Source organism: Panthera tigris, chromosome E2, assembly GCF_018350195.1.
Source record: "Panthera tigris isolate Pti1 chromosome E2, P.tigris_Pti1_mat1.1, whole genome shotgun sequence".
NCBI classification, from domain to species: Eukaryota; Metazoa; Chordata; class Mammalia; order Carnivora; family Felidae; genus Panthera; species Panthera tigris.
The window spans coordinates 16,296,358-16,324,029 of record NC_056674.1 but is presented as its reverse complement, the minus strand read 5'-3'; the positions used below and the strand labels follow the sequence as shown (position 1 = coordinate 16,324,029).

At 41.9% G+C, this 27,672-nt stretch overlaps 1 protein-coding gene across 1 annotated transcript; it reads right to left on the bottom strand.

Moving 5' to 3' along the window:
* Positions 1-1,200: 1,200 nt before the first annotated feature.
* Positions 1,201-27,313, bottom strand: ZNF875 (zinc finger protein 875). Its single transcript, XM_015544101.2, has 5 exons — positions 26,476-27,313; positions 25,991-26,079; positions 13,455-13,581; positions 12,684-12,779; positions 1,201-4,067 (listed from the first exon to the last, which is right to left on the bottom strand). Exons 2-5 carry the CDS (start codon positions 26,021-26,023, stop codon positions 2,305-2,307), a joined length of 2,019 nt encoding a protein of 672 aa, XP_015399587.1. The 5' UTR covers positions 26,024-26,079; positions 26,476-27,313; the 3' UTR covers positions 1,201-2,304.
* Positions 27,314-27,672: the final 359 nt, after the last annotated feature.

Genomic DNA, 27,672 nt, shown 5'->3' with positions numbered 1-27,672 from the left:
TAACAAAAATTAACAAAATATAAGTTAAAAACACATTGGAAAGATTAAAAGAATAGATTTTAATAAAAAATAGAAAAATTGGCAAGAATATTCAGGAAGAGACATAGCGACAGGCACAGAGATTAAGTAATTATATAATTTAGTTCTAGCAATGAGTATTCCCCAAGATTTGTGTGTTTTGTCTAGATAGAGCAGCATACTTCAATCGTAGGTTTACATCTGCCAGTGGGGGTTAACAAGCATTTCCTTTGCATTTGTGTTATTTGGTAATTTTCTTCTATGCCTAGTTTAATTTTTTTTAAGTTTATTATTATTTTTTTTTTTTAGTAATCTCTACACCCAACATGGGGACGAAATCATGACGCAGAGATGAATATTCTCATGCTCCACCAACTGAGCCAGCCAGGTGCCCCATGCCTAGTTTAAATTATATTAAGTATAATAGCATGTTAGGTAACTTTTTTTTTTGGTGTCTAAGTGTGTGTGAAGTATTTTTTGTTGTGAGATATAGACCATAAACATCTAAACGTTTTGTTGTTAAGCTCCACACCCAACACAGGACTTGAACTCATGACCCTGAGATCAAGAGTCGCATGCTCCACCAACTGAGCCAGCCAGGCAACCCCAAACCTGTTTGTTTTTTTTTTAAAGACTTATTTTTAAGTAATCTCTACACCCAGTGTGGGGTTTGAACTCACACCCTGAGATCAAGAATCACGAGCTCCACCGACTGAGCCAGCCAGGTACCCCAAAACCATAAACATCTAGAAACAATGCACTTTAAATGAGAAGTAAAGTGCTTCACTTTCACTTGGGTTTGAATATTTTCCACCAAAAAAATTAAAAAAAAATAGATCAGTGAGAAGAGTGGCATTATCTTGTATTTTTGAAAATCTCTTTAATCTTAATATAGCTAGTATTTTATATGTGCTCTTGCATTTAATTTGCTGAGATAAATAATATGACCTCACATGTACAAATTTTAAAAATGGAGATGTATCTTAATGACCTTTTCAGATATTTGTTAATATTATTCTTTGACTATACCAAAGTATACCAAAAGTCAACAAGTGATCATTTTTTAAAGGTTACTGTAATGTGGAATCTGGCCTTTATCTCTTTTTTTTTTAAAGATTGGTATTAATTTTAATTTTTGGTTTTTCTTTTCTTTTTTAAAGTAAACTCTATCCCTAAATGTGGGGCTCGAACTCACAACTCCAAGATCAAGAGCTGCATGCTCTACTGACTGAGCCAGCCAGGTACCTTTATCTTTTAAACTGAAATCCATTTGCCTACCTTATACTTTAATATCACCATGGATGATTTTGTAGCATCACACACTAATCATTTGGAAAATACTTGTTCAGTGAGTTAGGCAGATCTTCCAAATGTTTACATATTTCATTATATGGTATTACAAAATCACATTCATTAATATCATCAGCAATCTTGTCACAAAAGACTAAGTAGTGGAAAGCTGTCAAGTTCATGGCGACAGTTGTTTTTCAATATTCTAACTTTTGGTTTGAAAGTCAAATTCACAAAAATTACTACCAGTTTTCTTCATAAAAGCATATAATACATTTCTAGTCTAAATACATCGGTAAATAAGAATATCTTCAGTATGGATTCAACCTGGAAACCAGAGACAGCCCCTGGAAGCAAGCAAAAATGGATACTTCCTCCCAAAACCTAGAGCTAGGACAGTCATGGTCTTTCTCACTTGTAAGCCCTTTTGCATAATAAAACCTTCTTCTACCCACGTACTACCTCTGTCTCCATGAATTCATCATTTCCCAAACTTCCCTGAAACTGACTGCTGCTAGGTCCTGCTCTGGGAAAGCAAGATTAAATCAGCAATGGTCTCTGTCAAGTCCCTTGTTCTCAGAAAGTCGGACAGATTTTAAGGGGCGAGCTCTATTATTGCTGTTATCTCTAACATCCAGGCTACTGTGTAAGGAGGGTTTAAATATTCTCAGGAAATGACATTAGAATAGTCTCCATTCCATCTACTTCTAAGTGCTCCCTCCATCAAGTTACCTGATCTTCCACAACCCACCATCCCCACTAGGGGAAGACAGAGCTCCTGAAAATGAGCCAGTAGTTCTCCTTCAGGCGGACTGGAGATGTTGACTCTTCCCATTGAACTCGTGAACATTCATGTCACACGTAAGTAGCTGTCTCCACTTTGGTGTCTGGTAATGGCTGACTTCTTACTAAAACCACTAGGTGTGACTTCTGGCATCTTGTGAAATAGGACTCTTGACTAAAGATTTCACTACACTCGCTGTACACACAAGGTGTCTATCCTGAGTGTGTCCTCTGATGTCTGATGAGGTTTGATTTCCGACTAAAGCCTCGCCCACACTTCCTACAGATGTAAGGCTTCTCTCCTGAATGTATCCTCTGATGTCTAACGAGGTGTGACTGCCGGCTAAAGCCTTGCCCACACTCCCTGCACACGTGAGGCTTTCCCCCGGAGTGTGCCTTCTGGTGTGTGACTAGAGTTAACTTATCACAAAAGCCCTGCCCACACTCTTTGCACACAAAGGGCATATGACCCGAGTGTGCCCTCCTGTGCCTAAAGAGGTTTGGCTTCTGGCTAAACCTTCTACCGCACTCCCTGCACACAAAAGGCTTTTCCCCTGAATGTGTTCTCTGGTGTGAGATGAGGGTTGACTTATCGTTGAAGCCTCGTCCACACTCCCTGCACGCAAATGGCTTTTCCCCTGAGTGTGTCCTCTGGTGTGTGATAAGGGTTGACTTCCGGGTAAAGCCTCGCCCACATTCTCTGCACACAAATGGCTTCTCCCCCGTGTGTGACCTCTGGTGTTTGTTGAGGTTTGACTTCAGGCTGAAGCACTGCCCACACTCCAGGCACACATAAGGTTTAACCCCGGAGTGCGTCCTCTGGTGTGTCTTGAGGTTTGATTTCCAACTAAAACGGCGCCCACATTCCGCGCACGCATAAGGCTTCTCTCCTGTGTGTGTCCTTAAGTGTCTACTGAGATGTGACTTCTGGGTAAAGCACTGCTCACACTCCCTGCACACATAAGGCTTCTCTCCCGAATGTGTCCTCTTATGTCTGATGAGATGTGAATGCTGGCGAAAGCCACGCCCACATTCCTTGCAAACATAAGGCTTCTCCCCAGAGTGTGCCCTCTGGTGTGTGATAAGGTTTGACTTCAGGCTAAAACTCTGCCCACATTCCTTGCACATATAAGGCTTGACCCCTGAATGTGTCCTTTGATGTGTGAAGAGGTTTGACTTCCAAGTAAAGCCTCGTCCACACTCCTCGCACACATAAGGTTTCTCCCCTGAATGTGTCCTGTGGTGTGTGATGAGGTTTGACTTCCAGGTGAAGCCTCGTCCACACTCCTCGCACACATAAGGCTTCTCCCCTGAGTGTGTCCTCTGGTGTGTGATGAGGTTTGACCTCCAGGTAAAGCCTCGTCCACACTCCTTGCACACATAAGGTTTTTCCCCAGAGTGTTTCTTCTGGTTTTTGATGAGGATTGACATGTTGCTAAAGCCCTGTCCCCACTCAGTGTACATGTAAGGTGTCTCCCCTGTATGCATCTTCTGGAGGCTGAGCAGGTTTGACTCCCTCAAAAAGCCTCGCCCAAACTCCCCACATTTGACTGCCCCAAATCTTGAGACTTCTACACCACGCGATCCTTTGTCTGATTCCTCAAGGTCTGTCCTCTGGCCTAGGCTGGGCCCTATATCCAGCACCGTGTTGTCTTCCCTGGACCTGACTGGCTGTTCTTGCAGTGGGCTGGACAACACCTCCCAAGGGCCTCTTCTGCTTACTCTCCTGAACAAGGGCTTGGAGTCTTCTGTCTCTTGAATTTCTGCTTTGTCACTCAAGCAGGCTTGATCAAAGAGTTGTTTCTGCTGCTGTTTCTGATCTTCTGGATAGGGTTTCCCCGGACGGAGATGATTTCCTGCACAGTAACTTGAGAAGAGCTGAGGAAGATGCCTGAGCCACACATGTTGGCTGAGGCCTCGCTGACTAGAGAATGCCAACGGGCAGGGGAGATAAGGTTGAATTTCTAGCTTTGATCCTGGTGAAAAAAGAATATATTTAGTCAGAGTAGCCATAGGTAGGGTTGCCTGGGCCATTTTACTCTGCCTGTTGGTCATTCATAATATGTTTATATCACAGCATGTCTCCCACTCAGACATCCTTGCATCCATAAAAAATGGCTATTTTTCATTTGAATTTAAACATTACATTTTTAAGTACAGGAGTTAGCAAACTTGTCTAGTAGGCCAAATTCAGCCTGCAACCTGTTTTGGTATGACCCACCAGCTAAAAATGGATTTTACCTTTCTAGGGGAGGGAAGGAAGGAAGGAAGGAAGGAAGGAAGGAAGGAAGGAAAGAAGGAAGGAAGGAAGGGGAAAGAAAAAGAGAGGGAGAGAGGGAGTGAGGAAGAGAGGGAAAGAGAGAGAGAGTGAGGGAGGAAGGGAGAGAGAGAGGGAGGGAGAAAGGAAGAAAAAGAAGGAAGGAAAGAAGGAAAGAAAGAAAGAGGAAGGAAGGATAAAAGAAAAAGAAAGGAAGAAAGAAAGAAAGAAAAGAAAAAAGAAAGAAGAGAGAAGGAAGGGGAGGGGCAAGGGAGGGGAAGGGGAGGGGCCAGGGAGGAGAGGAGAGGAGGAGAGGGAAGGGGAAAGGAAAGGAAAGGAAAGAAAAGCAAGCCAACCAACCAACCAATGGGGCACATAACTTGGAAAGCTTAAAATATTTACTAATGTAGCCCCTTACAGAAAAAGTTTTTGACCCTTGTTCTATGGCAATGTGGAAAACTCATACTAAAAACTTATTTTCACAATACCTGACAGACTACAAAGTTTAATTCCAGAAATCAATCAAAAACCTACAATAACTTGAGAAGTGTTTATTCACGAAAAATACTGAACTCCAGATAAGAAAAGTGGGAATCTGTAGCATTGTTGCCTGGAGCTGTTCTCACCCTTCCAATCCCCCAGCTTGGTTGGTGTGGTCGTTATACTAGGACAGGCCATAGAATGATCAGTGCTGCCGCTGCCAGAGGGGCAGTCACTTGATTTGAGCGGGAGGTGAAAAACCAATGCCCAGTGGAACTGTCCATAAATGTGATCTAGGTGGTAAATGAACACGGAAGGCCACCAGGGACTGCTGTCTGAGGTTCAGTCTTGGTTGGGAACAACAACAAAAAAGACTGGTAGACCATCCAGAAATGTAGCAAGGGAAACCTGAAAGTGAGAGAGCCAGGGAAGGGCTTGATAAACTCTCCACACAATCCTGGCTGACTGAAAGGCTGTTTGCAAAAGCAGGGAAGATTGATGTGATTGATGCACATAACCCTGCCTGATAGAGAGGCTACAACCAAGTAAAGAGGAAAACATCAGAGGGGTCAGTGGAAAGAAAAGGCTTGAAAGCTATCTGAACTTAGAGCTCCCCACCCCACACACTCATCCAGTGGCAGAGGCAGGAAGCCTTACTGGCTCAAAGTCTTTGAACACAACCTATTGCTAATGTCACAGCTCACTAAGCTCTGCAGACACAAGGTTGAAAACAGGAAGCCAGGATTAAAAATAAACACAAGAATAAAATAACAAATCACGCAGAAACATCATCTTCACAGAAAAAGCATATTCCCTGTATTAAGGTTAGAAATGTTTCTAAACCAAAAACAGCAACAACATCTAGGCAGGAAACATGAGATACCAGAAGGGATACAATGCAGTATCTAAAATATCCAGTTTTCAAAGAAACAGGAAAGAGTGACCTATGTGGAGGAAAAAATGTAGCCAACAGAAACTTTGCTGGGTGGCCCAGATGTTGATGTACGAGGGAAAAAGAGCATTCAAGGCTGGTATTATGAATATAATTAAAGAACTAAAAGAAACAGTGTGTAAAAACTTAAAGGAAAGTATGACCACTTAAGAAATAGAAAATCTCAATAAAGAATAAAAACTATTAAAAGGAAATTCTGGAATTAAAAAGTCAAATAACTGAAATTACAAAATTACTAGAGAGATCCAACAGCATATTTGAGTTGGTAACAGAAACAATGAAGTTGAAGATAAATCTATAGAAATTACCTAAACTGAAGAACAGGTGAAAGAAAGATCGAAGAAAAGCAAAGAGCCCCAGAAACCTGTGGGATACCATCGAATAAACCAATCTATGCGCAACGAGGACACATGAAGGAGACAACAGAGAGAAAGAACAGGAAAAAAATGTCCAAAGAAATAGTAACTAAAAAGTCTGAAATTTGATGAAAAACATTAATCTGCAAATCCAAGAAGCTCAACAAACCCCAAGAAAAACATAAAGTCCTAGAGAGACACATCATAGCCAGATTGTTGACTATCAGAAAAAAAAGACAAAGAGAAAATCTTAAAACCAGTAAAAGGAAAATGATTCAACATGCACAGGAGGAAACAGTATGATTAGTGCTAACTTCTCATCAGAAGTAATGGAGACCAAAAAGCAGTGGAGTGATTTATTCAAAGTGCTGAAATAAAGGTTAAAAAGTTAACAAGGAAGGGGACACCTGACTGGCTCAGTTGGTTAAGCTTCCAATTTCTGCTCAGGCCAGGATCTCATGGTTCATAAGTTCAAGCCTGCATTGGGCTCTGAGCTAACAGTATAGGGGCCTGCTTGGGATTCTTTCTCTCCCTCTCTCTCTGCCCCTACCCCATGTGCATGTATGTGCACACTCTCTATCAAAATAAATTTAAAAAAAAAAAGAAAAGAAAAGCTAGCCAGGGAGAATTCTATTCTTACAAAAGTATCCCTCAAAAATGAAATTGATAGGGGTGCCTGGGTGGCTCAGTGGGTTCGGTGTCCGACTTCAGCTTAGGTCATGACTTCACGGTTCATGAGTTCAACTCCTGCATCGGACTCTGTGCTGACAGCTGGGAGCCTGGAGCCTGCTTCGGATTCTGTGTCTCCCTCTCTCTCTGCCCCTCCCATGCTCGCTCTCTCTCTCTCTCTCTTAAAAATAAAATTTAAATTTAAAAAAAAAGAAGAAAAAAATTGATACAAAGATATTCACAGATTAAAAAGTACTCACAAAGTATCTATTGCTGGCAAACGTGCCTTACAAGAAATACTAAGTAAGTCCTCCAGGCTGAAAAGAAATGACACCAGACACTAACTCAAATCCACAGGAACAAATGAGGACCATCAACACTGGTAAACATGTAAGTGAATATAAAAGACTATGTCTGTATATTTTTCTCTTTTCTTCTCTTAACTTCTCTAAAGTGCCTAAGATTATCATAAAAGGCCTATAACACCATATTGTGGGCTTTATAAAATATCTATTTTACTGAAACTATTAACTAGATTGTGATAAATTAGATGCATATTTTAATTCCTAGAGCTGCACTAAGAAAATAACTGCAAAAACTCCATATTTGTGCCAAAAGGAAGGGAGACGAATAAAAAAAACCATGAGACATATAAAAAACAAATAGCTAAATGGCAGACTTAATGCAATCAATAATTGTATTAAATATGAACAAACCGAACACTCCAAACAAAAGGCAAAAAAGTTCTTAGTTACACCACCAAAAGCACAATCCATTTAAAAACTGGACATCACTAAAGTGTAAAACTTATGCTTGAAAAGACACCATTGGGGTGCCTGGGTGGCTCAGTCGGTTGAGCAACCGACATCGGCTCAGGTCATGATCTCATGGTTTGTGAGTTCGAGCCCCATGTCGGGCTCTGTGGGGACAGCTCAGAGCCTGGAGCTTGCTTCGGATTCTGTGTCTCCCTCTCTCTCTCTGCCCCTCCCCCACTCATGCTCTGTCTCTGTCTCAGAAATAAATAAACATTAAAAAAAATTTTTTTTAAAAAGAAAGAAAAGACACCATTAAAGAGAGTGAAAAGCCAAGCCACAGACTTGTCTTCTGAAACTTCATTTTATAGAGTGGAAAGTATGTGAAAATCGTATATCTGATATAGGACTGTGTCTAAAATATATGAACAACTCTTACAAGTGAAAAAGAAGACAAAACAATCCAATTGAAAAATGGGCAAAAGAACTGAATAGCTATTTCATTAAAGAAGATATGTAATGGTTCTAAGCACATGAAAAGATCAACATCATCAGTACTAGGGAAATGCAAATTAAAACCACAGTGAAATACCACTACACATCCACCAGAATGTTTACAATCACAATTAGAGACAATTCCAAGTGCTGACAAGGATGCAGAGAAAGTGAAACTCTAACACCCTGCTAACAGAAAATGTAAAAATAGAAAACAGAAATGTAACATAGAAATGCTAATAGAAATGTACAGCCACTTTGGAAAACAATTTGCAGCTTCTTAAAAAGTTAAATATGAACAAAGCATACAATCCAGAAATTTTATAGCTACTTATCTACCCCAAAATGAAAATGTATGCCCACATCGAGACTGGTACATGATTGTTCTTAGCAGCACTATTCACAATAGCCAGAAGTAGACACCACCCATATATCCATCAACCTGTGAATGGGTAAACAAAATTGCTATATTCACACAATGGAATATTATATGGAAATAAAAAGGAATGGATTACTGATACATGCCACAACCCGGATGAACTCAAAAACATTATGCCAGATACAAAAAGCTATATATTTTACGATACCATTTATAGAAAAAGTCCAGAAACAGCAAATCTAGAGAGACAGCATATCAGTGGTTCCCTAGGGCTCAGACAGGAGGAAGAATAGATGCAAATGGGCAGAAAGGAACTTTTTGGAACAATGGACTATTCTAAAGTTAAATGGAAGAAATGATCATACAACAATAAACGTTTACCAAAAATAATGCAACTTACAATAAGTAGATTTTATGGCATATAAATTATATCTCAATGAAGTTTTAAAAAAAACAGGAACTGTAAGACTGTGTATTTCTAAAATGTCAGTGTCCAAAAGACAGGAAAGGTTACTGAAATGATCTGTATTAAGGGAGATTAAATAGACATGACATGTCAATGTGCTACCTAAACCTGGATTGGATGTTCTGCAGAGTAAAAAAAGATATTACTGCTTCTACTGACAAAATTATAATATGAGAAGTAGATATTAGATAACATTACTGTATCAAAGTTAAATTTATTGACGTTGATAACTACCATGGTTATATGACAACACTGCCCTCCTTAAAAAAATCTTTTAACAAAATGCACATATGAACCTACATGCACACATATATATACATAAATATATCCACATACATCTGGAGAGGGGAGAAGGCGATGGGAGAACAAGTACATAAGATAGCACACAAGCAAATGTAAAATATTAATAGGTAATTTTATGATGCTATTTTATAATAACATATATGCCATATATATTTACACATATGTGTGTGTAGAGGATATAAGGTATTCTTTGTACTAATTTTATTTTTTAATTTTTATTTAATTTTGAGAGAGAGAGAGAGAGAGAGAGAGAGAGAGGCAGAGAGAGAGGGAAACAAAGAATCCTAAGCAGGCTCTGCACTATCAGCAAGCCCGATGTGGGGCTCGATCTCACAAGCTGTGAGACCATGACTTGAGCCGAAATCAAGAGTTGGATACTTAGCCAACTGAGTCACGCAGGTGCCCCTGTACTAATTTTATTTTTGCAAATTTTCTGTAATTTTGAAATAATTTCCAAATCTCAAGTCCAAAATATATAAATTGAATTGGTCACAAGAATCCCCTACAGAAAACAATGATGAAACTGGATAAATACAAGAAATAATTACTTAAAGTCACTGGAAAACACTCAAAAGCAACCAGAAACTGGTTGGAGGAGAGAGTTTACACTAAAAAAGCAATGGAAAGGGAAGGGTAAGAATTTCGTTTGTGAGTTTCTTGCTAAAGAGCACTCCTGACACACACAACCACAGCAGTGGAGAAATAGTGATGAAACACCAAAGCCTTATGGGCTCAAGGTACCAGAGGTAAGGATTCAGAGGTGGAACAGAAGCTGCAAATATGTGTTAGGGATACAAGGACATCTATAGTCTTAAATCCTTATACTAGACAAGAAGGAAGGCTGAAACGTAATAATGTTAAGCATCTATCTCAAAAACAGAAAAAGAATAATAAAATAAGCCCAAAGTAAGAAGAGAAAGGAAATATTAAACAGAAGTTCAGACATAAAACATACAATAGACATGATCAACAAAGACAAAAACAACAACGACAACAAAAGGCAAAATAAACAGGTAAAACAGTTGTCTACATATGAAACTCCAAAGAATATACACAGGACAAATTACTGAATTAATTAAACCACTCAACAAGGCCACTGGGTATATGATCATTATGATGAAATGAATTTTAGTTACATATTTTAACAAAGAAATTATACAAATTTAGTTTGTAAAAATATAGCTCTCCAAAAAAATAAGCCTATGTATAAATTTAAAGATGTACATTTACAGAAAGTTATAAAGCCTACCAAAAGGTAGCAATAACGATGTATTAATAAATAAGTGAAGGAATACACCACACTAAGAGAAAGATTTAATATTGTAAAAGAGGTCAATTTTCTCCAAATTAATATATTAATACATGTATATTAATTAATATATAAATTCAATGCAACTACAACAAAATCCTGACAGGATACTTTATGAAATCTGACAAGTTGATTGTAAAAGTTCAATGGGTAAAGCTACAAAGACACGTGAAGAATAAGATGGGAGGACTTAACCTACCAAACACTAAGACTTACTGTAAAGCTGTAGGAAATGAGGGGCGCCTGGGTGGCTGAGTTGGTTGAACATTTGACTCTTTTTTTTTTTTTTTTAATTTTTTTTTTTTAACGTTTATTTATTTTTGAGGCAGAGAGAGACAGAGCATGAATGGGGGAGGGTCAGAGAGAGAGGGAGACACAGAATCTGAAACAGGCTCCAGGCTCCGAGCTGTCAGCCCAGAGCCCGACGCGGGGCTCGAACTCACGGACCGCGAGATCATGACCTGAGCTGAAGTCGGACGCTTAACCGACTGAGCCACCCAGGCGCCCCGAACATTTGACTCTTGATTTTGGCTCAGGTCATGATCTCATGTCGGACTCCAGGCTGACAGTGACAGTACAGAGCCTGCTTGTGATTCTTTCTCTCCCTCTCTCTCTCTGCCCCTCCCCTGCACACTCTCTAAGTAAATAAATAAATAAACTTAAAAAAAAAGAGTACCTGTAAAAACTGACAAAATCTGAATCTGATTAAAGTCTGCAGTTTATTTAATAGTACTGTACCAATGTCAACTTCTTGGGTTTTGAAATTGGAGAAAGCTGAGAGAAGAGTAGATGGGAACTTTCTGCATTATTTTTAGATTGAGACTTCTATTATTTCAAAATCAAACAGCTTTTTGAAAAGCATATAGGCAGCCCACAGACTGGAAGAAGATGGACATAATACATTTAACAAAGGATTCATTTCCAGGATTTATTTAAATACTTCTGCCAATGGACAAGAAAGAGAAAAGCAGGCAAAAGATTTGAACAGGCAATTCACAGAATTCAATGCTAATCAACCTATGAACGTTTGAAAAGATGCTCAAACTCCGTGCTAAGCAAATTAAAACTAGTGTGAGATGCCATTTCATACCCAAAGGATGGTCAAAAACTAAAACCTTTTGTGATGGCAACCCTGCAGACTAATGAAACAATTGTTGAGGGCCAGTTGGCATTGCCTAGGCCAGATGGACAAGTGCATGCTCTTTGACTCAGCTACTCTACTCCTGAGCACATATCTTAAAGACACAAATGCTTCTATGCTCAAGGACACCTGTATGATAATGTTTATAGTTGCATTCTTTAATAGCCAAAATTGGTAAAACCACAGATGTCCAACAAAATAAAATGGATAAATGAATTTTGTATTTTAATTATGCATAGACTACAATAAACACGATATAGTAGTGCAAATGAATGAACCAGAACAACCTGTATCAACATGGATGAATCTTATAAACTCAGTGTCAGTGAAGAGAGCAAACTACAGAAGGATATACATATTATGATGACGCTAATGTAAAGTTTAAAAATATGCCAAACAACTATAGATAGTTGAGGGATTCATATTTATGAAGCAAAACAAAAAGCCATGCATAGAATTATAAATCCCTAATTTTGAAAAAACACTACTCTTTGGGCAGAGGTGTGGGAAGGTATAGGGTAGAATCTGGGAAAGGGAAATAGGAACTTCAATTGTTTAGGTAATGTTTTATTTTTTAAGCTAGGATGTTGGCTCATGGGAACTTAATCTTCATTACTGAGTAATGCATTTTTTAAACTATGGGAATTGGACATGTAGAGATAATCGATTATGTTTCGCCTAAGAGAAACTGGAAAGTATCTGAAGAGTAGCAGACTTCATATCCATGGGGCAGGTACAGTTTTTAAGATCACGATGAGAGAAAGAAGCCCACGCATGAGGAAAGACTAAACATGACGAAGAAGGCAAGCCAAGTAAGAGGAAGGGAGGCTTCCTGGTAGAGGAAAGAGACAAGGAAACCAAGAAAGTCCCTCCCTCAACTGAAAATGATATTCTGGAAGGGAACTCATGCCAGGCAGACTTACCAACGACCTAGGAGACCCGAGAAGAGCTTCTTTCCTGTACCCGAGAGATGTGTCCTCCTTCCCTATCTGTCAAGCTGCAGATGGTCCCATCTTCCCTGTGTCATACTTACCTGGACAGAGGACCAGCGGACATCGTTTCTCCTCAATCCAGGGCTCTTCTCCTTGCTCCAGCTGAGAAATGAGTTTTGGTTTGGAAAATGGAATTTCTGTTCACAGGGGGAAAAAACAAACAAGGAGAGTTTTGGTTATGGGCTCAAGGGGCCATTCCAGAACTCAGAGCCAAAATGGGGAGGGAAACCCAAAAGGTGGTACAAAGGACCTATAACAGTGAACTCTCAGGGTGCCTGGGTGGCTCAGTTGTTCAAGCATCGAACTTCGGCTCAGGTCACGATCTCACGGTTCGTGAGTTCAAGCCCCACATTGGGCTTTGCACTGACAACCTGGTTGGGATTCTCTGTCTCCCTCTCTCTCTGCCCCTCCCCTGCTCCCCCTCTCTCAAAAATAAACATTAAAAAAAAACCATTAAAAAATAGTGAACTCTCTACAGAAGAAGAGTTGAGTAAGTAAAGGTGACTCTAATCAGAAAATCAGCATATTAATACTTGGTGAATGAAAATCTCCTAGGTTTCAAACAACATAAAGTAAAAAGAGAGGAGAGCCCCCAGACTTGAGAAAGAGGACTGGAAACACAGTATTATATGCAACATGAGTAAATCCACCTGTTTCTAATTCTAATAAATCCAGATTTACCCTGAGGGAAAATGTAAATTATTGTTTTTAAGCCCAACCCTAGGACAGTTGCTTCATGGTAGGCTTTCCTCATGGTGTGTAGAAAATACTCTGTGGGACAGATTTTAAGTGCTAAGGGAAGCCATCCTTACCTAGTGAGACCAGGTGGTTGTAGGTCTCCAGCATCACTTCCCTGTGCAGGGTCCTCTGGGCAGGGCTCAGCAAACTCCATTCCTCTCGGGTGAAGTCCACAGCCACATCCCTGAATGCCACGAATGCCTTTAACACAAAACACACTGCTGCTCATCCAGGAGTTCGCCTTGCTCACAACTCAGGATGAGGAATGAAAAGGCTTCCCTGTGGGAGGCAGAGATTTCTAAACCCTACTTTGTAAATGAAGGGTAACAGGATATGCCACTATGCCATTTTGACGTAAGTATTATTTTTTATTAATGTTTATTTTTGAGAGAGAGGGAGACAGAGTGTGAGCAGAGGGGCAGAGAGAGAAGGAGACAGAATCCGAAGCAGGTTCCAGACTCCAAGCTGTCAGCACAGAGCCGGATGCATGGCTCAAACCCACTGTGAGATCGTGACTTGAGCCAAAGTCGGGTGCTCAACCGACTGAGCCACCCAGGAGCCCCTGAAATAAGTATTATTTTGAGCTGAAGGAAACCGAGCAGAAGCAGATACAAGAAAAGCTCTCTGCACTCCTCCTATCTTCCTAAAAGAAGAACATAAATTTGTGAGGGTATTCCCCTCCCTCCCCCCAACCAGGAAGAATAGAAGTTAGTCACTGGAAACAATTTATCAGCCAGGAGATGGCACCAGAGGAATTTATACAACAAACCTTACTAACTAGCCCCTACCTTCCATCAGTTCTCCCATGTATTTACCTCCCCACAACTTGCCACCTTGGAAACTCAAAATCCTTTTCCTTGGTCTTGTCACATCTCTAAAAAGTTACTGTTCTTTTGTTAAGATGCTATATGAGCCCAAGTTCTAACCACCCCTTTGAGTTACTCAACACTGAATATTCCCATGTGTAGGTATGAGGTACATATTAATAAACTTCTGTTTTTCTCTTGTTAATCTGTCTTTTTGTCAGTGTAATTTACAAGGCCCTGGCCAATGAACTCAAAACAGGTAGAGGAAAACTGATTTTTTTTTCTTCCCCTATATGACCTTAGTGCCAAGGGTTAAAAGACCATTATTCTGGGGACACCTGGGTGGCTCAGTTAAGCTTCTGACTGTAGATTTTGGCTCAGGTCATGATCTCACGGTTTGTGAACTCGAGCTCCACATCAGGCTCTGCACTAACAGTGTGGAGCCTGCTTGGGATTCTCTCTTTCTCCCTCTTTCTCTGTTCCTCGCCTGCTTGTGCTCTCTCTCTCTCAAAATAAATAAATAAAAGACCATTATTCTCCTATCTTTATCCAGCTGGCACCATTTGTGCACCTATTACTGCCACCATCTTAGACTAGCTGCTATGGGGAATAAAAGCAAAATACAAGTCCCTTCACATTGGGAGCTTTAAATCTAGGTAGAAAGAAGAGGAAGCCATCACAGGCACAAACGTAAACAATAAAAAATAATCATCTTACTGAGTTTGAAGGATATTAGAGACTACTTGATCTAAGCATTTATGTTCTACCTGCTTGAAGCAGCTGAGTGTCTTGAGGGGGTGAATACCAACCAACAGGGGTATTGGTTGGGTATTTGTAGCAGGACCCATCCCTCCCTCTCCCTCACACTGCCACTGCCCTGATGTGGCCTGAAGAGTGCAAGTGGGTGGTTGGGAAGACTATGGACTCAGATCACACTGTCCCCAACTAGATTTGGAACTCACCTGTCCCCAACTAGAGTACTCTTCAGCCAATTAGTTAACCTATCAGCACTTCCGTTTCCTCTGTGAACCAAGAAAAACAGCATTTATCTTACTGGATTATGCTGAGGATCAGAGAAGTTGGTAAATGTAAGGATTCAAGACAAATGTCTGCTGCACACAGTGAGTGCTCCAGAGAGGAATTCCCTGGCCATTCTATGAAAATTCTTCCTTCTCATTCAGGTTCTTATTCCCCTCTCCTGCTTTAATGTATCCCCTTCACTCTAGATAACGCACATGTTACTCATATTTATTTTCTGACTCTGTGCTAGACTCTAAGTTCCATATGCATTGTTCACAGGGCTATTGCCCTGATGCCCAGAACAGAGCCTGCAAACACTAAGCAGTCAAGTATTTTTAGATGACTGAATGTGCATTTATTATTATTATTCCCTGAACAAAGTTTCAAATGGCCTTCTACTACCTAGAACGCTGTACTTTGGAAGGTGGGAAAATATAATGGCCCTTGGCATGGAAGTACTGGTGAGGTGTCTTGGCTTGGAGGTGTGCAGAAACCAAGCTCCAAGGAGCCTAGTTATCCAGTTCTGAGATTCTTCCTACCCCATCAGTTTTTCTGTCTTTTAAAAAATGGCAAGGGATGCCTGAGTGGCTCAGTGAGTTAAGCATCCAACTTTGGCTCGGGGCATGAGTCTCCCATCAGGCTCTCTGTTGTCAGCTCAAGCTGGCTTTGGATCCTTTGTCTCCCTCTCTCTCTGCCCCACGCCCATCAGCGCTCGCGCTCTCTAAAATAAATATTTATTTATTATTATTATTTAAAAAATTTTTAAATGTTTATTCATTTTTGAGAGAAACCAAGCACAAGCAGAGGAGGGGCATAGAGAAAGGGAGACATAGAATCTGAGGCAGGCTCCAGGCTCAGAGCTATCAGCACAGAGCCCGACGTGGGGCTTGAGCCCATAGACCACAAGATCCTGACCCGAGCTGAAGTGAGATGCTTTATCGACTGAGCCACCCAGGCACCCCTAAAATAAATATTTAAAAAGGGCAAAACTTGCAGTCCACAGATAGGGTTAGTTTGAGCCATACAAAGCATTAAAAGTTTTATTTATATTACTTATATAATGTATGATTTCACATGAAAATATCAACTTATGAGTCCTGTTAAAAAAAAATCCATAAATCTGACTACTCTGGGCTTTGCACTGCTGCAGGGCCACAGTTGGCTGAACGTGACTCACACTGGGGGTCCATTACCCTAGGCATGTTATTGGCAGGTTGCTGCAACTCCTACCTTATCTGTTTCATTTAGCTACCTGCCTGTTCCCTTTGGTGATTTGACTTTGCATCCTTTCTCAGAACATCATCACTCCTTGACGGATGATACTGTGTCTCTCCCCTCTCAGGGGACCCTTCCCCAAATTTCCTGTCCCCTATCAGTGCAACTGTTCTATACTGGTTGTAGAATGGCTTTAAGACAGGACCCCACTTTGTCCCCCACCTACAGTAATCCCAGAACCAGCCCTCCACCAAACTAATGATTATAAATAAAACACAGACAGGATGAATGAGAGCTATGGTTCTTACCCCTCATCCCTAGCTCTTCCTTCCTTCATTCCCTCCCTCCCTTCTTCCTTTCTTCCCTCCTTCCTCCCTTTCTCCCTCTCTCTCCTTCCCTCCCTCCTTCCTTCCTTTCTTTTCTTCCTTCCTTCCTTCCTTCCTTCCTTCCTTCCTTCCTTCCTTCCTTCCTTCCTTCCTTCCGAGTGTGAGTAAGGGGAGAGTGGCAGAGGGAAAGAGAGAGAGAATCTTAAGCAGGCTCCATGCTCAGCATGGAGCCCAAATGTGGGACTTGATCCCAAGACCCTGACCATGAACTGAGCCCAAATCAAGAGTCAGACGCTCAACCGATTGACTCACCCAGTTCCATAGGGGTGCCTAAGTAAGGGCACCTGGGTAGCTCAGTCAGTTAAGTGTCTGACTCTTGGTTTTGGCTCAGGTCTCATGATCTCAAGGTTCATGAGTTCGAGTCTCACTGTCAGGCTCTGTGCTGGTGTTATGGAGCCTGCTTAGGATCATCTCTCTCAGCTCCTCCCCTGCTCTCTCTCTCTTTCAAATGGATAAATAAACTTAAAAATGAATGAATGAATGAATGAATGAGTGAAGGATCCTAAGTACAGCCATGGCTTAAAATCACTGGGTCAGAGGAATCTCAGGATAGAGAGATGAGACCAGGTTTTATGAGAGGAAGGTACGATCTTGGTCTTAAAGGGCACACAGTATTTTGAAGGGTCAAAGAGAAAGAACAGAGGTGGGCACTCCAGAAAAGACATATAGAATGGGAGGAAATAAAGAATGAAAAGTGACTAGCTATGGGGCTCCTGGGTGGCTCAGTCAGTTAAGCATCTGACTTCAGATGAGGTCATGATCTCGCAGTTCACGAGTTCGAGCCCCACATTGGGCTCTGTGCTGACAGCTCAGAGCCTGGAGCCTGCTTCGGATCATGTGTTTCTGTCTCTCTCTCTGCCCCTCACCTGCTCACGCTCTGTCTCTGTCTCTCTCTCAAAAATAAATTTAAAACAAAAATTAAAGAAAAAAAAAAAGAAAAGTGGCTAGCTGGAAAAGACAGTAGGTAGTTTGTAACAGACTACAGAGGGTTTGAAAGGCCAAAGGAATATAAAATCCTATCCTGTACTGTGCATTTAAGGTAGTATTTGAGTAATACCCTTGAACTGATGGTAGAGGAGTGTACATGTGGATGGACAGGTGGTAACGTACATGTAGCAAAATACTATTGAATCTAGAGGTGCCTAGGTGGCTCAGTCGGTTAAGCATCCAACTTCGGCTCAGGTCACGATCTCATGGTTCATGAGTTCGAGCCCCGTGTCAGGCTCTGTGCTGAAAGCTCAGAACCTGGATCCTGCTTGGGATTCTGTGTCTCCCTCTCTCTCTGCCCTTTCCCATTCACGCTCTGTCTTTCTGTGTCTCTCAAAAATGAAACGTTAAAAAAAAATACTATTGAATGTAGGTGGTGGGTGTGTGAGTCAATGTTAAAGTCTTTGTATTTTTTCTGTAGATTTGAAACTTTTCATAATTAAATATTGGAAAGAAAAAGACTACTCACTCCTTCAGATACCTGCCTAGTCCTTCTGGTGATTTGATTTTACAACCCCTTCTTAGAATGAACACACACACACACACACACGCACATACACACACAAATACTTTGAAATCTCTGACAAAGTAGCTACACTGGAGACCAACTCACATTTTTTTCAACAAGTTTAACACAACTGGTATTCCTGCAACCCTGGAAAAATTCATGGTTTCTCTGTCGGAGAACCATACACATAGGGAGTGTGCTAACTCTAAATGGATGACACTCCATGACCTGTTCCAAACCTCTCTCACTGGCTAGCAACTCAGCTGGCAGCATGGGGCACTAAAGCCAAATCAAGGGGAGGCCAGACTGGTGTAAAAGCAATCTGTCCCTTTGTCAGCTGAAAAATGGATCTGAGGCTGATGCTACCTGACAAGACACAAGTAGCCTGCTGCTGGATCCTAGCAGAAGACTTCATTTTTCAGATGGAGTGACAGGGAGCCCATCCTTTTTGTGATGCTCACAAAGGTGGGCACAGATGACCCAACTGAGGCAGTAGAGATAAGTGCACTGGCTTTAAGTGTGGTCCCTGAACCCACAGCACCAGCACCCCTGAGGGACTTGTTAGAAATACAAATTCCTAGGCCCCATCAGAACCACTGAATCAAAAATTCTAGGGTGTGGGGCCCAGCAATCTGCTTTCACAAGCCTTTTCAGTGATTCTGATTCACAGAAAAGTTTGAGAAATAGTAGCTACAAGCACACTTTGGAGACAACCACGTTTAAATGACAGCCCTCCTTCTCCCATGACTTTGTACCAGTAACATGACATTTCTGTGTCTCAATTTTCTAAAAATGGGTATTTGAATAATATTACTTTTAGGGTGGTCGTGAAGTTTAAAGTTGCTATTAATAAACATCCTATGACTGTGAGGGGAACCAGCCTGGATGAGGCTGACACTGTGAGCAAAATCGACGAGAGGAATGAACGACTCCTAGTCCTTGGTAAGCTTATGAAGCGAGAGAACCAACCCCTCCAAGTGTACCCTGGCTCTGAACTTTCTTTTTATTTTTTATTTTGAGAGAGAGAGGGAGAGAGAGAGTGTGTGCAAGTGCATGAGCGGGGGAGGAGCAGAGAGAGACAGGGTGAGAGAGACAATCTTAAGCAGGCTCCATGCTCAGTGCAGAGCCCGATGGGGCTGGATTGCATGACCCTGGGATCATGACCTGAGCCAAAATCAAGTGTCAGAGGTTCAAACAATTGAGCCACCCAGGCGCCCCTGGACTTTCTTTTTTTTTTTTTTTTTTCTAATGTTTATTTATTTTTGAGGGAGAGAAAGAGAGAGACAGACAGAGCACGAGTGGGAGAGGGCAGAGAGAGAGGGAGGGAGACACAGAATCTGAAGCAGGCTCCAGGCTCTGAGCTGTCAGCACAGCTGACCACAGCCACATGAGTAAGGCCAGGTAAATCAATAGAAGAGCCACTCATCTGTGCCAAGCCTAATGGCTGACCCACAGAATTGTGAGCTAACAAATGACTTTTGTTTTAAGCCCGATAGAAATGAAGAAATGAAGAACCAATAGATAGAAATGAACTACCATAACAAATACCGAAAACACATGGCATTAGCTTTGGGAACAGGAACAACAGAGGCTATTAGTAGGGCCACCTGGGTGGCTCAGTTGGTTAAGCATCCGACTTCAGCTCAGGTCATGATCTCATGGTTCCTGAGTTTGAGCCCTGTGTCAGGATCTGTGCTGACAGCTCGGAGCCTGGAGCCCACTTCGAAATCTGTGACTCCCTCTCTCTCTGCCCCTCCCCCACTCATGCTCTGTCTCTCTCTTTCAAAAAATAAATAAACATTAAAAAAAATTGTTTTTAAAGCTTCTGCACAGCAAAGGAAACAATCAGCAAATTAAAAGGCAACTGACAGAATGGGAGAAGATATTTGCAAATGACATATCAGATAAAGGGTTAGTATCCAAAATCTATAAAGAACTTATCAAACTCAACACCCAAAAAACAAATAATCCAGTGAAGAAATGGGCAAAAGACATCAATAGACACTTCTCCAAAGAAGACATCCAGATGGCCAACCAACACATGAAAAAATGCTCAACATCACTCATCATCTGGGAAACACAAATCAAAACCACAGATACCACCTCACACCTGTCAGAATGCCTCACATTAACATCTCAGGCAACAACAGATGTTGGCGAGGATGCGAAGAAAGAGGATCTCTTTTGCACTGATGATGGGAATGCAAACTGGTGCAGCCACTCTGAAAAACAGTATGGAGGCTCCTCAAAAAACTAAAACTAGAACTACCCTACAACCCAGCAATTGCACTACTAGGCATTTATCCAAGGGATACAGGTATGCTGTTTCGAAGGGGCACACGTGCCCCAATGTTTATAGCAGCACCGTCAACAGTAGCCAAAGTATGGAGAGAGCCCAAATGTCCATCAATGGATGAATGTATAAAGAAGATGTGGTATATATATATATACACACAATGGAGTATTACTTGGCAATCAAAAGGAATGAAATCTTGCCATTTGCAACTATGTGGATGGAACTAGAGGGTATTATGCTAAGTGAAATTAGTCAGAGAAAGACAAATGTCATATGACTTCACTCATATGAGGACTTTAAGACACAGAACAGATGAACATAAGGGAAGGGAAGCAAAAATAATATAAAAACAGGGAGGGGGACAAAACATAAGACTCTTAAATATGGAGAACAAACAGGGTTACTGGAGGGGTTGTGGGAGGGGGGATGGGCTAAATGGGTAAGGGGCATTAAGGAATCTACTCCTGAAATCATTGTTGCACTATATGCTAACTAATTTGGATGCAAATTTAAAAAATAAAATTTAAAAAAATTTTAATATAAAAAAAACCAGGCTATTAGCAAAAGTTGGAAAAGTAGTAAACAAACTGTTAGTGCAGACTAGAAGTGTAGCGAGGAAACCACTATGGCGGCTTGAGAAAGGGAATGCATTCTACATGCTGGCAAAAATGTCACCTGTGCTAGTTTGGAAAATAGAAAAAAACACTTCATGATTTTCAGATCTGGCTAAAGAGATCTCTGGGAACCCCGTTATAGGCTTCCGTCGGATGCTCCTAGCTACATACGATAAGAAAGAGAAGAGCTTGGGGCGCCTGGGTGGCTCAGTGGGTTGAGCGTCCGACTTCAGCTCAGGTCACGATCTCACGGTCCGTGAGTTCGAGCCCTGCGTCAGGCTCTGGGCTGATGGCTCAGAGCCTGGAGCCTGCTTCCGATTCTGTGTCTCCCTCTCTCTTTGCCCCTCCCCCATTCATGCTCTGTCTCTCTCTCTGTCTCAAAAATAAATAAATGTTTAAAAAAAAAATTAAAAAAAAAAAAAAAGAAAGAAAGAGAAGAGCTAAAGAGGCAACTAAGCAGTTTATAAGTATAACATAGAGAAAATACAGACCCGTGGGGAAAAAACAAGCCGAGCACCCTAATCAACTAGCCTGGTAACGGTCATGCATGGATGGTCTCCAGTCCCAAACTGCCCCCTGACTGCAGCAACATGAGCAAGCCCAGGTGAAACCTGCAAAACACCCATCTGTGCCCAGTTCAAAATGCTGACCTAGAAAATTGTGTGCGAATAAATTATTTTGTTTTAAGTCCATAAGCTTTGGGGTGGTCTGTTACACAGCAAAGGCTCACTGATAAACTGATAAAGGAATGTCATGTTAGATGAAAAATACTTTACAACTAATATCATCCTTGACTTGCTGTGATGCTAATGCTGTCAGAAACTCCTTAGATTTGGCAAGGAATAGACTCAGTCCTCCTGTTTTTCTCTCACTCTGGAGCATGAAGTCATTACTTGGAAAAGAGGACAGATTCATCTGAATGACCTGAACAGTTATTTTTTTCCCTTTCTTCAGCCAAGTGCCTAAAAAATGAATTAATCTAAGTTAAAAGTATATATGATGGCTCCACTGTGTTGGCAATAAACACACTTACAGAATAATCAGAACATGTCAGAAAAGGACCACACATTTGAAATGAAGAGTGTCCTGAATATCTAAGACACTGTCATGAGCCACTGAAGGAGGGTTTCTGAACAGAAAACTGATGTTACCGTAATGTTTGGGGAAAATGAGAATCATAGAAACACGCAGTGGGTAGCAAAGGACTATATCAACACGCGGAAACAAATTGGGACACGATTGTGAACATTCACATGAGAAAAAAGATCTGCACTGGCAGGTCTACCCTGGGGATGTAAAACTACACAGTATAACAATAAAAACAAAAACAAGAAAACTGCACAACATGAAGCAGACATCGTGATGGAAGAAGGGGGCCTCAAAAATGGAAGAAATAATCCACAGTATCAAATGTTTTAGAACAGGCAAAGTTCCAAAGCTCCAACTGGTGTGAGTCCCCACTGCTTCAAAACAGTCATTTCCATTTACCTTATCATATTCCTGTTATGAGAGTAAATACAAATCTATAAAAAGAATTGCATGCACAAGATTGATCATAGAAGCAAAATTTACAATAATTAAAATAACTGCGAGCAAGTTAAATGTTCCCCCAAAGTGGACGGAACCCTCTTATACTGTTGGTGGGAAAGCAAGCTGGTGCAGCCATTGTGGAAGACAATATGGAGGTTCCTCAAAAAGTTAAAATAGGAACTACCACGCCATCCAGTAATCACACTACTGGGTATTTACCCAAAACAAAACAAAATAAAACAAAACAAAAACATGAACTCAAAGGAATACAAACACTCCTATGTTTATAGCAGCATTATTTACAAGAGCCAAATAATGGAAGCAGCCCAAGTATCCATCATAGATGAATGGAAAAAGAAGATGTGGTATAAATATATAATGGAATATTATTCAGCCATAAAAAAGAATGAAATCGCGCCATTTGCAACAACATAGATGGTACTAGAGCATATAATGCTAAGCAAAATAAGTCAGTCAGAGAAAGACAAATACCGTATGATTCACTCATATGTGGAATTTAAGAAACAAAACAAACAAGCAAAGGAGAGAGACAGAAACTGAGAAACAGAATCTTAACTACTGAGAACAGACTGATAATTACCAGAGGGGAGGTGGGTGGCAGGATGGGTAAACTAGGTGATGGAGATTAAGGACTGCACTGGTGATGAGCACTGGGTGATGTATGGAATTGTTAAACCTCTATATTGTACACCTGAAACTAACGTAACACTGTATGTTAACTATACTGCAATTAAAAATAATAATACAAACGTTCCCCCAACTTGGTTAATAGTGGATGGGTTCATCCACTCATTGCACTATTATATAAATCACATCCAGTGGGATAAGTGTTGGTAACCCTAACCCTCCACCTATGAAAAATTTGTCTGGATAGATACACTGTACTAGCTTTAACATAGTGATTTTATCATTAAGGTCTATCAAAATGTGTATGTGCGAGTGTGTGTGTGTGTGTGTGTGTGTGTGTGTGTGTGTGTGTGTAAAATTAAACAAAAACCCCAATGGTAACAGAATCCCAAAACAAAATGGAAGACTCGGAAGTGTGCAGGCTGTGCCCCTCCACATTACTGAATGTTGTCCACCAAGTACCCTGCACACAGCAGACATTCAGCAAATTTGTTCAATGAAATCAACGAAAAAATGCTGAGGCTTAGCAATACCCTGTGCCTGCCAGCCCATCTCATTTGTTACAAATTCTCATTTGTTCTCTCAGGCAAAGGTCCCTGGCAGTGACACCTAATATCCTACTGCATATTTGTTTAAATTGGTTTGCATAATTCAGCTGTCATGCATATCAGAGTACCTGCATGGTCTATGCAAACCCCCTGAAACATGTAGTTAATTATGCGCCCCAAATAACATAACAATACAAACAACAGAAACTCCTTTGATACTTAGTTCCTTCAAATAAATTTATTTAAATTTGTGGTTCCTCTATGCACCAAACATTTAGTATGTGTCAGGTACTCCTCTAGGCACAGAAGTTTCATCTTAAACAACTTATCCATTCAAATGCTTGTACCCTTTGATCAATTTTTCCTAATACTTTTTTTTTTTTTTTAAGTATTAGGGGCAGGAAAAATCAGCCCACACAAATATCTAGCTTTTCCCAGAAATCATAACGCTTTCCCATTAACATTACGAGGTGGTGAAGAAAATACACACAAAAGACTCAATGTTACGTTAGGTAATGTCCTCAATTAGATTTATTATGCATTCTTGGTACTAACACTTTCAAATGAATGAAATATTTTACAAATGAGAAATACAGAACTCTCATAGTTGTTCTGATAACATCCAGGAAATTGTAAATCACTACCACAGAAGCTCAGGATTAAATCAACGTCTCATTTTCTGTTTAAATTTTCCTGATTTGTTTTTATATGGATAGTCAAAGCAGATCTGAAATAACCAAGTAATGCGTGTCAAAAATCATAGTAAACCAGCCTGGCAACTGCGTTGGTGCTCGATAAATGTTAATCACATTCAGTTAAGGGGAGGTCATCACAGCTACCATTGACAGGGGTTAGAAAGTTTCCCCTTAGGGGCGCCTGGGTGGCTCGGTCGGTTGAGTGTCCGACTTCGGCTCAGGTCATGATCTCACAGTCCGTGAGTTCGAGCCCCGTGTCGGGCTCTGTGCTGACAGCTCAGAGCCTGGAGCCTGTTTCAGATTCTGTGTCTCCCTCTCTCTATGACCCTCCCCCGTTCATGCTCTGTCTCTCTCTGTCTCAAAAATAAATAAAAACGTTTAAAAAAAAAAAAAAAGTTTCCCCTTAAATCCCTATACATCCATGCCTTTGATTTCCTTATGTCAAATTCCTTCTCAACATCCTTCAAAACCTAGCTTACTCAAAGACAAAATCTACACGCCTCAGTCTGGCACTCAACCTAGCCACCCAGACTCAGAGGTGAAAAATGAAAATCCTTCAGGGGCAAGATAGGTAATAAATGAGAGAGGCAGGCAAAATGATAGCTGATCAATAGTTTCAACCTCAGTTTGGAAGGTATTGTGAAAAGTGCAGCAAATAAACTCGGCAGGACCTGTCCAAATGATGAAGACACTGTTCAGTGTGAATTACCTGACACCAGAGTTAAGTGCAGTTTATTTTCAGAGAAGCAGGCAATCCAGAATTTTTGGTGAAATCTCCAAATGCTGAAAAGGCTCTCAATGTAAAATTCAGGTCAGACCATCAAACTCCTCTCTGTTCCATGCGTCTGTATCTTCACCAGCACATAAAAATCAACCTGAAAGCATTCTATTAACCACTACAACCTTGCCACACTGTGGCGAGGGCACTGTGCCCTGCCTCAGACTAACCATGCTTCCTGCTCTCCTCCCTGCTCTGCCAACTCTCCAACTTGCCAAACCCTCAGGGGCAGTTCTGACAGCCCTTCTTCTGGAAGCCCTCCCTAACCACCTCAGGTCACAAGCATCTCTGCTGTCCCTACCCTTCATCCTTATCACTGGACAATTAAGCTTGGATGTTCCTGTATTTTTATTTAAACTGTTTTACGTGTGCTGTTCAAACTGACCATTTCGAGGATGGCCGAGGTATGGAAGAAACAGAAAGGAATGGTGAAGGGGGGATTCTATGTAAGATGAGCCACCACGCCTCCACGAACAGGAGTGAACTTGGCCCAATACCAACAAGGCAGTCTGCAGTGCAAGAAAAAGGAACAGGGCCATTCTGTTGGCAGCCAGCATGGAATTTGATGAAAATTCTCACCTCTTTTTTGGCTTTCAGGAGCCCCGTGGCCATTTTCCTGGTCTCCTGAATGCTCTCTCTGGAGAAGGGCAAAGTCTCAGAAGACAGATCTGGGGATGTGAAGAGAAATGCCCCTATGGAGAAGCCCCTCCCCAAGAGTCGGGGGGGGGGGGGTCGGCTCCGGAGCCCCACAACTGCGGGTTGAGAGTGTCCAGAAATCACCAGCACAACCCAATTCCCATCCAGAGCCCTGGGAAAAGGGTCCAGGGTGACCGAGCACCCTCACATTCAGCCCCAAGCTCTGGCCAGGGAGTGGAGCCCATGGCCCCCTGCAGAGGCGTGGGGGGTCCGTCTCTAACCTTATGGGCTGGAATGAAAATATAAAGGCCTGGAGGTGCCTACAGAAGAACGCCCGAGTACAGAGGCAGCCTGTTCCCCCACGAGTAAAACAGGGACAAGCAGAGGGATGCGCTGACTGGACGAGGCAATGGTTATAGGGCACTCACGGAACGCGGGGTGCACGTTGCCGATCCTGAGGCTGAGACTCGGGAACGAAGTGCAGAAGTACGGGAAAATCCCGAATGAAGTGCCGACGCCACTTCCAAACAGCGAGTGGCGGATCCCACGGACCGGAAATGCTCCTGCTACGTCAACTCAAAAACAGGGGGAGCGGAAGGGACGGCGGAAGTGGCCGCACGGGCTTCTGGACTGTGTAGTCTTTGAGACAGAGAGGTGGTGGGTGAGTAGGCTTGCTAACTGCAAGGTGACTTTGACTTCTGCACCTCTCATACAACCAAGTTTAGGAGCCCACTGTTAAGATGCCCAGACCGCAAGGTGCACTTATTTCTCCTCCGAAGGGCAGTGAGATCTTGCGGACCACGAGAGGGTCGCAGAAGTGCCCGAGGATTTTAGGATATGTGATCCTGGCTTCCCGCCGGTGCTACGGAGGCGGGTGGCCAGGCTGTGCACTGACCGTCAGCGGCGCGGACGAACTGGGGTAACTCATGCCAAGGCGCCGCCCCGTGTGCCCTTCCCGTAGCAGAAACCAGGGTCCAGATTGGCGCGAGTGGGCGCCGGTCACGGCAGAGCACTTGAGGGATGAAGCAGTGGAGTGATGCTTTGTTGGGACTCGGGGATAAGAGCGACACCGGCCTTGGTCCCCGGAGGTAGGAGGGGCGCCAGTATGGACAGGGAACGCCAAGGCTATTTTTGAGGAGAGCGGGATTGGCTGGGCTGACTCCAAGCTTTGGTCTTGTGTCCCCGGGGTTTTGGTAGATAGGGAGGCCGGACTTGAGGCCAAGAGCACAAGGCCCCCTGGTGGTAGACGTAGTCCCTGGGTTTTTTGTTTTTGTTTGTTTGTTTTTGGTGTTTGTTTGTTTGTTTTTTAATTGGTAGCTAGGTGACAGGTGACACTTAGAATAAATTTACAGGGGTTGTGGTTGGGAGGTCGGGGGGGATGAGGAGTGAAGAGGAAGCATAATTTGACAGTTTTGTTCATCATGATTTTTTTGCATGAATTCTGATTTTCAAAGATACTACCTTAAAATATTGATCTTGAATACTGAACTTTTATGGTGCCCCTTATATTTTGCCCCCCAAAGTCCTGGCTGTAGGGAAAGGCATGAATACATCTGACACTATATAAACCTCATTGGCACCTACTGGCTTGTAGAGTTGATAGGAGATGAAGGCCTGGCTTCTGG